This window comes from Hypanus sabinus, chromosome 4 (genome assembly GCF_030144855.1).
Source record: "Hypanus sabinus isolate sHypSab1 chromosome 4, sHypSab1.hap1, whole genome shotgun sequence".
Classification (NCBI taxonomy): Eukaryota; Metazoa; Chordata; class Chondrichthyes; order Myliobatiformes; family Dasyatidae; genus Hypanus; species Hypanus sabinus.
The window spans coordinates 68,719,450-68,733,294 of record NC_082709.1 but is presented as its reverse complement, the minus strand read 5'-3'; the positions used below and the strand labels follow the sequence as shown (position 1 = coordinate 68,733,294).

The following is a 13,845-nucleotide window of genomic DNA, read 5'->3' as shown; positions in this document are numbered from 1 at the left end:
AAATGCTGGAGGGACCCAGCAGATCAGGCTACATGGATGGATGAAAATGGATAGTCAATGTTTTGGGCCAAGACTGTTCGTCAGGACTGGAAAAGAAAGGGAGGGCAGCAGCTGCAATTTAAAAAAAAATTAAGGGGAGGGAGAGGAACAGCATCAGGTAAATAATAGGTGAGTTCAGCTGAGAGGGCTAAACTAGATTGGTGGGAGAGGAGGAATGAAAGGAAACGATGTGAGAAGCGAGGAGATGATAGTCAAAAAGGCAAAGGGCTGAAGAAGAAGGAAGCTGATTGGAGAGAATAGGAGACCAGAGAATAAAAGAAAGAGGCAGAAACCAGAGGGAAGTGATGGGCAGGTCATGAGGGGAGGGGAAGGGAAGGGCCACAGGAATGAGGGAAAAGAATGAGGGGGTTAAACAAGGAAAACAGAGGGAAATGGTGACCAGAATTTAGAGAAATCGATACAAAAAGTAGAGGAGAGGGAAGGGAAAGATGTGACTAGTGGTGCGATCCCATTAGAGATGGTAGAAGTTGTGGACAATGACGCATTGGATGTGGTGGCCCATTGGCTGGTAGGTGAAGACAAGGGGAACCCTATCTCTATTATATTGGGATGGGGAGAATGGGGTGAAGGCAGACGTGCTAGAAATGAAGGAAATACAGTTGAGAGCAACGTGTTTGGGAGTGGAAGGGAAACCGATTTTTTAAAAATAAAATGATATCCTGGAAGGGAAAGGCTCATCACAAGAACAGATGAAATGGAGGTGAAGGAACTGAGTGAAGGGATTAACATTCTTACAAGTGAAAGGATGGGAAGAGATATCGTCAAGGTATGTAACTGTGAGAGTCAGTGATTTTATAAAAGATGTTGATGAATAATCTTTATCTGGAGATGGAGACAGAGAAAGCAAGAAAGCAAACGAGGTGGATCAAGAAGGAGAAAGATACGAGTTAGACAAATTAGATAAAACAACAGAACAACATAGTCTGACCTGCTGAATATGTCAAACATTTTCTGTTTAAACAAAATAGATCAACAGTAGGAAACTGTAATGATTAATGGAGTTCAAGACAAATTGATCTTACTAAAATAAATCCAAACTATCCAGAAGTAAAATAGCATGCAAAAGAAAAGAGCAAATTTGAAACTCTATAAATTGAATGACAAAAAAGAAAAAAAAAATCGAATTCAGAATTAAGAAACTTGTAAATGCTACAAAGTTATCATGGAGCATGAAAGGAGATGGCAAGATATTCTCCAGATACATGAATATAGTAGTAAAACTGTATAAGAAGAGGGTCACCAACAGATACATTGAGTTCAAGTCAGGAAATCAACATGATGGCATGAAATAAAAAAAATCTGTAAATACTAGCAGGACAGGAAGCACCTGTGGAGATGTAACAGTTTTTAACAATGTAGACAAGCAAGGAGAGGGGAAATGGGGTATGATCAAAGACTGGATTGATTAAGGGAATGATGGCAAAGGCAACATGGAATGTTAATGTGCCATGCAGAATAGCATAATATGATTTGTGAGAAGCAGAAGTAGAAACAATGAAATCGTTGCTGTCTCAGGTGAGATGAGGACAGCGTTAAAAGTTATAGGGATGTGTGAGGCTCAATATATTAAGAAGCTTTAGTTAAAATGCTCTCAAAGAGAAGTTTATTGACCAATACTCAGCTCCATGACTGCTATCAGTCCTTGGGAATTGACAAAACAACTCCGATTTCTTAAGAGTGATCTGAAGTCCTCAACTGTTTACAGTATACAGGGAAGGCCACGTAATGTGAATAAATAGGGGTCATGAAAGATCTAACCAAGATCAAATTAGAAGCAACACTGAAAACTGAAGAGGCATTCTGCTTGAGTTAGAGCTTTCCTCGCTGGGGCCAAGAGATACCTACAGGATGGGAAGGAGGCCATGTCATCAAATGTATATTGTTGATTTTTTCAACCTTTCTCTTCCTCACTTTTTCTGGAACTTTCTAAATGGCCAATGAATTATCTTGAAAGCAAATTCAGTGTAGCGATAGGAGGAATTATTGTATATTTGTAGAGGATTTTGAAATTGCCACAGGTAGTATGTGCCTGCACTTACTTTGTGTCTGTACCTCTAAATGAGAAAGGTCACCTGTTCTTGCTGACCCTTAGGAAGTTGTTTATAAGTAGCATGCCTTACAGATATAATATATCAGGGGTGGAGGGAACAAGTGTTTATAATGAAAAAAAAACAGGGTATACTGCAAGGAAACTGCTTTAGCTTGGATGATATTCAAACATCTTGAGTGTAGTAACTGGACTCATCTAAGCAGGTGGACGGTATTTCCATCACACCTTGACTTATATTTTATAAACAGTAGAAAGCTTTTAGGGATGAGTCTCTTGCTGCAGGATATCCAGCCTCTGACCTGCTGTATCCACAATATTTATGTATCTGATCCAGTTACGTTTCTTGTCAACAGTGATATTGAGAATCAGCTATGAATCCTTTGAAATCACCAATGACATTCCTACTTCCTTACTTATCATAAAGGAAATGTTATTAATTAAGTCGCTGAAGATTACTGAGCTCAGGAATTTTTCCCTGAGAATATCCTGTCCTGGGACAGAGTTAATTGAGTTTAATCAAATAACAATCTTTGTGCAAGAAACAATTTCAACAGGTGTATTTTTTCTTGATGTTGAATATTTGTTTATATTTACTAGGGTTCCTTGACATAAATTTTCAAATAATTGAAAGTAAACTCACATGGGTTTGTCTTTCTGTAGGCACAAAATACTTGAGTTTTTTTTTATTTTCTCCAGTAGGTGCAACGGTTGTAGTTATTCTGGAAGAGCTTCATTGGAGATATAGCCTGTTGTGGAATTTCACTATGTCCAGTTTGTCTCCAGGGGTCAGCAACCTTTACCACTGAAAGAGCCACTTGGACCCGTTTCCCACAGAAAAGAAAACACTGGGAGCCGCAAAACCCGTTTGACATTTAAAATGAAATAACACTGCATACAACGTTTTGTTTTGCCTTTATGCTATGTATAAACAAACTATAATGTGTTGCATTTATGAAATTGATGAGCTCCTGCAGAGAAAACGAAATTACATTTCTGCATGCAACAAAAACATTTTGAACTCCGAAAATAAGACTTTGGGTTGAAGGTTACTTTTAAGTAAAATACTCAACGTCTATTTGAGTCCTTCTTGTATTTATGAAAAACGCTAAACTTAAATTTGCCGCCAGCAGCAAACCAAAAATAACGTCAGCCAGCTGTCAACCTGAAAAATAAAAGGACTATTTCACTGAACAATGAAAACAAATGAATATACGTGAAATAATAGGCAATTAAAATATTTATCATACTTGGTCAGGTTGACTCACACCTGACAATGCAGTCGTATTCGGTAGGGATGGATCGATGCTTAGGGGAGTGACCGGGAAGGATAATGTGTTTTTTCCCTCTCTGAACTCACAGAAGCGTTTCCCAAACGATGTTTGCATTGCGATGATTGCAGAATGTAAATACTCCGAATTTATCATGTCGTGACCTTGTTTGAACTCTCTCAAATTGGGGAAGTGAGACAATGTGCCTTTCTGTAAATCTCTGGCAAGCACTGTCAACTCGCACTCGAATGCCAAAACATCCTCCAACATGTGCAGGGCTGTACGTCCTTACCCCTGAAGAGCTGTGTTCAGCGTGTTCAGGTGCGCTGTCATGTCTACCATGAAGTGTAGCTTTTCCAGCCACTCTGGCCGTTCCAGCTCAGGAAAGGTGAGCCCTTTGCTGCCCAGGAACGTTTTCACTTCTTCCAGACACGCGGCAAAGCATTTCAGCGCCTCCCCTCTGGACAGCCAGCGATAAAAACACGTTGTAGCGGTGTGCTACATGCAGTCAGTAAACTGCAGTCAAAGATAGCTTTATTCGAACTAAACAGCCTTGCTTTTAAGCCTCCCTCAACCCGCCCCCCATGGGCGCGGATGCTGCAAAAGACACGTACTCACAAACCCCCGTAGGCTATCTCCCTTAGCCTGAACGCTGGCTAATTGTGAGCCGGTTTGGATGTGTCAGGAAATGGGTCGCCACAACATCTTATTTAGATTGTACAAGATCACCATAATCTTCAAATTTAGAATTACATTTCAAAAACTAACAAACCAACATAAAATACATTTTAATTAAATACTGACCAATTATTTCCCAAAGCAACAGGGAGCCGCAGCACAGACGTAAAAGAGCCACATGTGGCTCCGGAGCTGTGGGTTGCCGACCCCCGGTCTAGACCAATAAACAGTAAAGATAGTTAGTTTTAAGGCACTATCCTTGCTATCTATTACCTATAAATGTAAAATAATTATTAAAATAGAGTAACACCATCTTCTGAAAAAAATTAAGCAACAAATGCACGAGCTGGTAATGGATTGATTTTGTACTCCTTGCCCAATGTGTTGAGTATTGAAACTCTCTTCCCTTCAGCTGCAACTCTGACTTTAACCAGCAACTCCCTCCACACTCTACCTCCCACAAATTGGGTGCTTTCACAGATACACATGAAAAGGGGGGTTCTTCTTTTTTCTTTGTTACTGTGTATGTCTTTGTTTTGTTAACTAGCAGGAATGCTTCTTTGTTGCGAGAGAGTGCTGGAAGCTTGTTGGGAAAGGGCTTCTTTGTTTTGTTAAAAGCAGGAATGCTTCTTTGTTGCGAGAGAGTGCTGGAAGCTTGTTTGGGTTAAAATTTACTGATAACGAGAATTGTATTACTTTGTAAACCAAATGCGGATTAATGTTGTTCTTTCTTCTGAGTCTGTAAGCGGTTATTGATGGGCTTTTGGGCAGATCGGTGCGAGGGGGTTGAGAGAGAGGACGCAATGCTGTAAGCTGGGCGAGAAACGGACCCCAAGCGGGTGTCCGAGGCCAGGAGGTACTCCGAGGAGGGGGGATGAAGCTAGATGTGCTTGGTTGACCACTTCGGAGGGTCCTGAGCTGCGAGTCGAGGAGTTCGGAGGGGATCGAATGGTGGCCAGAAGACTTCAGTAATTGAGCTCCAACGGTTGTGCACGAAGTGGTTTGGACTTTGATAAGTTTGGCGCCTTTTCTTTATTTTTTTCTTCATATATACTGTATCATTATTAATCACTTAGTTATAGTAACCTTTATAAATTGTACTCATTTAATCGCATATGGTGTACTGTCTGTTTTTGGGCGAGGCGGGGACATCACACAGCTTCCACACCAGCTGATTACCCAGTTTGGCGGGGCCGAAGGCTGCTCACCCTAGACGAGAATGAGCTGAGCGAGCCTGAGGCGACCCAGGGGTTACACACAGAACAAATGAGCTGCAGTCCACATGTAACTCACAACCACAATGAAATTAAGATGGAGGCTTCTAAAACCTATGATCCTCCCCATGGCAGTAACAGACACATTTCCCCCCCCCCCCCCGTTCCTGTTCTTAAGAATTCTACCATGCAGTAAAGTATTTTTGAAAAATGCTTTTGAACTTCTGCATAAATAATTTTGGAAAAACATCAGCAGTTCGTAACTGAAGAAAATATTCCATGCTATAAAAGTAAGATTTGCAAGCCTACAGTGAGTGCAGCCAGGATAGATTCTCTAAAGGGTTATTTATAAGTTCCCAGAATATATCAAAGTCAAAGTAAATTTATTATCTAAATACATATATGTTATCATATACTACCTTGAGATTCATTTTCTTGCAAGCATTTACAGAAAAATAAAATACACTAGAATTTATGAAAAACTATATTAGACGAAGACAAACAATATAATATAGAGACCTGAATATGAGCAAGCCAATGCAGTACTTTTGATCTGATTTTACTTTTGTACTGAAAGAAGTACAGCAGCCAGTTTATACATAGCAGCCCTCCCTCTCTACAAATAGATATAAAGCAATGAGCAGATAATCTGTTCTTTCTTTGAATGTGTTTAGAGCTAAATATTTGCTTGAGCATCAATGAAAACTTCCCTGCAATTCTTTGAATGGAACAATGCCCCCTTCGCTCAGCATTGCAATGTAAAGCTCTCTATGCAATGAACAATAGCAGAGGTGCACTCTGACAACCTGGGCAAGTTGCTTACACTCAGACTGTGTAATGATAACACTTGTCAAAAATACAAAGGATATTTTCTGGCTTTCAGAAGAATCTTGAACATTATAAAAACCTTTAACAGTGGCTTTAATGCATGCAAAAAGTGAGTTAGAGGATGCATTTAATCATATTACTGTGAAATGCATATCTTTTATTAGAGAGGTACACGTTTAAACCTTTTGGACAGAATAAATCTTAGGCTTGGACAAAATATCTACTGATGAACTTCAAGGATATTTTGAGCAATTAAGAAACATTTTTTTGAAAATAGGGATTGAAATAGTGTACCCCCAACAATAAATCATGTATATTATACACTGTGACACCTTGCAATTGAGTATGCCTATCACAATGCTTTTCAACAATTTACTCCAAATTATGAATCAAATACTTGGGTTGAGCAGATGAGGAGCTGGAGAGGACAGTAAATCTTCTTACTGGTTACAAACTAAGCTCATGGTGCAAGAAGCAGAACTAATGTCATCTAGCCAGGTTGTCAGTAATCTGTGAGTAGATGGTGACAGGATTGCTAGTCAGCAATATCATCACATACTCGACTAATGGGGCCATCAAAAAATCATGTTTACATTCATTATCTTTCAATACTTAATCCTACTGAGTGATTGGAAGATGTTTTTCCCAGGAGTCATGCAACTGCATTGGGAAATATTTCTCCACTCTTTAATTGGCCCTGGGAAGTCAGGGAGCTGCAGATCTAGACATCTTTGGAGGTAAAAAATGGGAGTGAAGCAAATGGTGCAGAAGAAAGTCATAGAGAAATGGAAGCCTCCAACAATCTGTCCAGTTTATGGCAGTCACAGAATGACAAGATCTTGGATAAAATGAAGGGAAGAGAATATCAGTTTTGTGGCAGTCAACACTAGGAACTTGTGTGAGCACTGATTATTTTACATGAGGGAAAGAAGCAGCTTTGGGTTGATTAGTATTCAAAGTGTGTGCAGCAGTTGAAAAGAAACCAATACTAGGTCATTAACCAATTACAGAGACTTTGATAAGCAGTTTAGATCTGCTACATAAAGATGATTTTGCTTTTAAGAGGATTTTGTTTTCAGGTATGTTGGAGGTCAGGTGACTCATCTGCAATCACTTAAATTGAGGTACAAAGGTTGCATAATTCTTTAATGAGCAAGAAAGAGCTTTCACATTCACCCAGTAGTTGATAGAGAGTACTTCACTCACTTGAATTAATTCACCTCTCGAGCTTTGATTTGGTGGTGGGAGGTAGATTCAAGATCTGAGAATGAAATAGCACTTTTTTCCCCTGTGTGGAAGGCTATGACATTCATGATGTTAAAAACTACCATTATAGCGCCATTTATAGGTCTGATTGGTACTATAGGGATTACATCAAAATACTGAACCATGCCAGTAGCAGAGTCTGAAAAATAACTGGAACACAGGGCATAATTCAGAAGATCAGCCTCCAAGTCACTCACAGGTTTCCACAGAGGACAAAGCTGGCAGTAAGACTTTGCCAGCTGAGAAATTGGCAAAACTATTGTAATTGGTCCATATAATTAAATAAAAAAGTGAAAACATAAAAATACAAACTGCTAGGAAATCCCAGTAAGACCAGGCCTGATCATTGTGATGGTCCAATGATGGAGTATAGTGATTGTTGTGCTGGCATCCATCAAGGCAAAAGACTTCAATACTTCAAAGCTCACCCCTGAAACCCAGGATTTACAGCAATTCAAGTTGAAAGCAAATTCAAACACGAGGAAATCTTCAGATGCTGGAAATTCAAGCAACACACAAAATGCTGGTTAACACAGCAGGCCAGGCAACACCTATAGATGCTGCCTGGCCTGCTGCATTCCACCAGCATTTTGTGTGTTGCTTGAAAGCAAATTCAGCTAGCTTGAACTCAATAAGCTTGTTGAATATAAAAATGTGAAAATGAAAGCCTCAAAGTACTTTCACAAAGATAATTGTTCTGCACAAAAATATCAGTGACCCAAAAATATTAATAAGGACAAATAACAATTAAGCATTGGCTGGCAGTGGGCCATTCAGTGAGGTTACATCTGTTTTTGGACCTCAACTCAATCTTACAAAAGTATCCCCTATCTTCCTAATTCCCTTGGTTTTCAAAAATCCATGAAAATCAGTTTTAAATCTACTTAACAACTGTACATCCCCAATCCTCTGGGATAGCAAAAAATAGAATCAGAACTCACTTTAGTGAGAGACAAAGAAAAACTTTCATCTCAGTCCTAAATGTGAACCCTATTCCTGCATTCCTAACCCAAGGCAAAGATTCTCCAGTTTTTTTTAATCTTATCAGTTCTCTCGAGTCTCAGGTCTATTTCTTTGAGATTATCTTCTCTGAACTCCAGGGAATACAGTCTTTTTTTCCACTTGAATTCAAATATCTCATCTCTGAAATCAATCTAGTGAGCCTCTAGCGAACCTTCCCTAAGTAAGCAGACCAAAGCTGTCTTAGACAGAACACGGAAATATACCTTGTACAATTGTAGTAAAAATTCTTTAATACTCCAATCCTTTTGGTATAAAGATAAACATATGTTTTGTCTTCTTTGTAATTGCTGTACTTGGATATTAACCATATTCACTTTCAGTATATATAAACACAAGCTCCACTCAATATCAACACTTCCTCATCTAGCCGTCAAAAAGTACATTCTCATTTTCCATTTTTTATTACAAAGTAGTTAATTACACATTTTTACATCATATCCTCTCTGTCATATTTTTCAGCATTCATTTGTAGTATCTGCATCCCATCAGCAGCTTAAAAAATGTACTGCAATTCTCACTGAGGCTGCTCCAACAATCCCCAAACCCACAATCTTTACCACCAAAAACAGCAGACACATGAGAATACCTACTGGCCTGGAATAGTGTATATCACCATTTTTCTCAGTGGTTTAAAATCAGGAGCGCATTTCCAAGAATACTGAGAATACAGTGGATTCCAGTCAATTGGGCCATAGGATCATCAGGACAGCTGCTTATTTGGATCAACTCTGAAAGAACAAAATCTGATCAAGAAAATAGCCGGGATTCCCTTCATTTATTTGGGACACTATGTCACTTAATTGGAGTGAGAAACCATTGGCAAACAGTTTCCAAATAGTGTCAGACACTATACCGCATTTAGAGCAAAGTTTTTAAATAGTATCAGTTGCATATGCTTGTGTTCAAAAAGCAGTGAATTTTGACATTGTTAGTTGGTGAGAAAGGTAAGACAATTCAGAACTGTTGTGTTTACTGCAGTTTCAAACATTGAGGCTTGGAGATGGCAGAAACAGCGTGAGGGAAAATGAAATGATTTCACTACAACAAGTTAGGAACAATGAGGAATTTGAAGGTATCAGCAATCATCTTGAACGTTACAATGATAATGAAGATTTGGAGGATACAATCGTTGATAGCATTGTATGAAGGCAGTCCATTTTCAGCACTGCATTTTCTGTGCTAATTTTGTCATTTATAGCCAATTAAAATAATGCAGCAGTGTACAGGTACATTGGATGAATTAATCCATTGATAACTATTAGGAATTAATACACAGTTTTATATTACTGTAGAGTATTGATAGTGTTCTCATTTGGTCTGTATTTCTTTTGGATACATAATTTGTTACTCAGTTAAATGATAGTTTGTTCTTTTCATACCTTTTTAACTATTTCCATGAAACTTCAGCTAATTGGGGCAGTCACTAAATGCGCCAAAATGTGCTGGTCTCAATTAACCAGAAAGCACTGCACTCATTCAGAAAGACTTCACCAACTAAAGGAGCTGGCTCAGCACCAACTTCTCAAGGTGAATGAGAGAGGAGCAATAAATTAAGGGCATTTTGGTGATACTCATATCCTTGAAGCAAATAAATAAATAAAAAGCCTCTACAACCTTCTTATAGCTTACTTTCCAATTTAGGTGATGCCAACAAGCTTCGATATATTACACTGATAGTTCAAGTTTTAATCCTTTTGGCTCTTCACTTCTTACTAATAGCCAACTGTAAAATAACCCATTTTTTCTTATTTTTGACTATGAGCAGGGAAACAAGTTCTAACTGGATTCATATTGTCAACAGCCATTTTGTGTTCGCGTTGTGTCCGTCTGGATATTCAACTGGGCATTTCTAGTCAGGACTCACTTCAGCATGCCTAATGCATTTTCAGTGTCAGACATACAGCTGATGTAATTTTTCAGTATTTTTGTTATAACTTGTAGAAACCAGCTGAGAAAACGACTTGTTTGATGGTCACAAAAATATAAATCATCTTACTGATGTATGGTTCATTATAACAGCAAGGACAAACCTGCAAACTGTTGCTTAACTTTCAGATGCCTGATTTCCAGCTTCTGGAGTGATCATATTCAGTTCTGACAGTTCCTTTGAGCTTGATTTAAAAATTAGAACTTGCTAAAAATGTTTCATTGCTGCCTCTGGGGTCATATTGCTGGCAACATTTTTTGTGTAGATGCATTATGGCATTCAAAAGCTATATATAGATATACAGTATATATGTATGTATATAGACCTGTAATGGCGGATCTGCAATATACCAATGTTTTCATTGCCTTCTGAAACTCCAGTATAATTCTCCAAAATGCTGATGAGCATTATAATAACAAAAGCTAAAGCATAATTTGGACAGTTCTGGTCTCCGAATTATAGGAAAGATGTCAACAAAATTGAGAGAGTACAGAGGAAATTTGCTAGAATGTTACCTGGGTTTCAGCACCTAAGTTACAGAGAAAGGTTGAACAAGTTAGGACTTTATTCTTCAGAGTGTAGAAGGTTGAGGGGGGACTTGATAGAGGTATTCAAAATTACGAGAGGGATAGATAGAGTTGACATGGATAGGCTTTTTCCATTGAGAGTAGGGGAAATTCAAACAAGAGGACATGAGTTGAGAGTTAAGTGGCAAAAGTTTAGGGGTAACACGAGGGGAAACTTCTTTATTCAGAGAGTGGTAGCTGTGTGGAACAAGCTTCCAATAGAAGTGGTGGAGGCAGGTTCGATTTTTTGTCATTTAAAAAAAAATTGGATAGGTATATGGACAGGAAAGGAATGGAGGGTTATGGGCAGATAGGTGGGACTAGGTGAGAGTAAGCGTTTGGCACGGACTAGAAGGGCCAAGATGGCCTGTTTCCATGCTGTAATTGTTATCTGCTTATATGGTTACTAATGAGAATCTCATCATTTCCACGGAGATTCCTCTTCAACAGTTTAGGGGCACAGTGCAAAGCATGATATGCGTAAATCTTTGTTATAGTCTGTAATAGAGATAAAAACCAGGATTAAGACATTGAATTTGCATCTTTTCAACATGCTTAACCATGCTGTTGTGGGCAATTTAGTAGTAAAATGGTGTTCACAAAGTGCATTCTTCTAAGACCTTTCCTTGGCTATCCAAAACATCCTGCCGTATGATCATCAACAGCCATATAAAAAGAGGACAAAGATAAAAAGGTGCACATATTCCATCATACAGATAAGTCTTTTCTCATTAAAGTGCATGCATTCTATCAGAATTCACTTGAAAATTAGACTTTCGGTTACTCTCTAAATGACACCCATAAACCTTAACATAAAAGGCCTTAGTGGTGGAGTGGGAAATCTTTGGAGAAGGTAAAAAACAATGAAGAGGCAACAGATAATGCAATTCCATTCTCTGAGCATTATGTTGGCAAATACCCTGTGCAGGACACGGATATCAGTGTAACTCTTGTAATTGGATTTCCATTGGTGTTCTCCTTGATTTCTTGTGATTGATAAATGAAGGTTGTAGGTTGCACCTAAATGCTCCAATTTATTCTGAAGTTGGTGGGGAATGTGCAGCAATATCTTCAGATACTGGATTGATGCCAGGAAAACAACAGCTATAATAAGGTGAATTGTGCACAGAATGTCAGACTCAATTTCCCAATAAGTGTAATTTGATCAGAAAATTATTGTTAACATGATCTAACTCAAACCAAGTCATGGGTATGCATAATCTGTTATTGAACCCTGGACAAGAAGGATCCACTACCTAGGCTGCAGTCTCAGAAAAACAAGGTGCTGCTGTGGAAAATGTGCAATTATCACAATTAAAGTATCCTTATGGTACTCTGATTGAACTGTGACATTTCCTTACAACACACTAAGGCACTGGATAAACTGTGTTTTGAGTTCCTTTAGTGTTTTTACTTTACATTAATGACATCCACAAAAAAGTCACAAGCACCACTAGACTTTTTGCTGATGACTGTTTGATATACAGTTGGCCCTCCTTATCCAGGGGTTCCACATGCACGGATTCAACCAACCACAGATCAGGAAAACCCAGACATTCTCTCTCCAGCACTGATTGTTTGAGCACTTACAGACTATTTTTTCTTGTCATTATTCCCTAAGCAATACAATATAACAACTATTTACATAGCAGTTACATTGTATTAGGTATTCTAAGTAATCTAGAGATAACTTAAAAGTGCAGGCAGTCCCTGAGTTATGAATGAGTTCCATTCCTGAGTCTGTCTTTAAGTCGGATTTGAAGTTGGAACAGCTGCATCTGATATTATTTAGTGTCAGTTAGTAAAACGTTCTTCTTAGTATATGGTATATATTTTACCTTTCTATGCATATAAAACACTTAAGAAACATATGTAGTTCAATAACTAAACCACTGCATTGCTTAGTAATAATTGTAACTTTCATCAGGGCAGGGCCTTTCAAATGCTCCATGAGAATTGTTCTGATCGTTGACCGACTATAGCCTAATGCTTTTCCAATGACCAAAGGCGTTTCACCTCTTTCTGATCGCTTTATTACTTCCACCTTATTTTCAATCATGATTGTGATTATTTTCTTGAACAGAAGCACTGCAGATTCAGAGCTGCACCAGGTCCTAAAGTCCAGCGCACTGAGACAGGCTAAATAAATTCCAGGGTTCCGCTGGGTCCTAAAGACCACTGCATTGAGACAGGTTAGATAAGGGACTTGAACATCCACATTTCTTTGGTATCCGCGGGGGGTCCGGGAACCAATCCCCCGCAGATAAGGAGGGCCGACTGTACCATCCAGTTAAGTCAGCTGATGATGAAGGTACTCTCGAAAAAGATTTTGATAGTATGGTTGAGTGGTCACAACAATGGGGCATACAGTTCAATCCTTCCAAATGTGAAACCATGCGTGTCACCGGGAAGAGTAAACCAGGTAAAACATCATATAAAATCCTGGGCGTCATCCTTGAAGAAACCAAACAGATCAAGTATCTTGGTATCAAAATCCAAAATGATCTGCGTTGAAATGGTCAGACGCATCATGCAACAATAAATGCAACAGGAATCCTAAATTTTCTGAGATGCAATTTTTATCATTGTTCAATTTCTGTCAAGGAGAAGTTGTACCTCACCCTTGTTAGGCAACATCTGGAATATACAGCTATTGCATGGGACCCATACACAAACAAAAACACTACTTCCATCGAGCGAGTCCAAAGACAGGCAGCCTGATCTGTCACAAATACTTATGAGAGAGAAGTGAGCGTTACCCAACTTTTGAATTCATTAAAGTATAACTCTCCACTGAAGCACACTGCCTGACCTCTTTTTACAAAATGTTAAATAGTCAGCTTGACATAGACTACCAATCCCACACCAAACCCTAACCTATTAGGAGCAGACAAGGGCACTCATTTCAATTTGAAATGCTAACTACCAAGTCAGATGTGTACAGCAATTCATTCTTCCCCTGCAC

The 13,845-nt window shown here is 38.8% G+C and overlaps 1 protein-coding gene across 3 annotated transcripts in view; it reads left to right on the top strand.

The window, feature by feature from the left end:
• Positions 1–13,845, top strand: part of LOC132392864 (sperm-associated antigen 16 protein) — a 777,809-nt gene that overhangs the window by 643,715 nt on the left and 120,249 nt on the right. The window contains exon 16 of one of the 3 annotated variants that reach the window (XM_059967357.1): positions 2,810–4,227. The exons of 1 other annotated variant lie outside the window; for it this stretch is intronic. In XM_059967357.1, coding sequence (XP_059823340.1) covers positions 2,810–2,916 — 107 coding nt within the window. In that variant the 3' untranslated portion in view covers positions 2,917–4,227. Of the gene's footprint in view, positions 1–2,806; positions 4,228–13,845 lie in introns of those variants that run through there. One more of the 3 variants, XM_059967356.1, reaches the window with a different exon arrangement.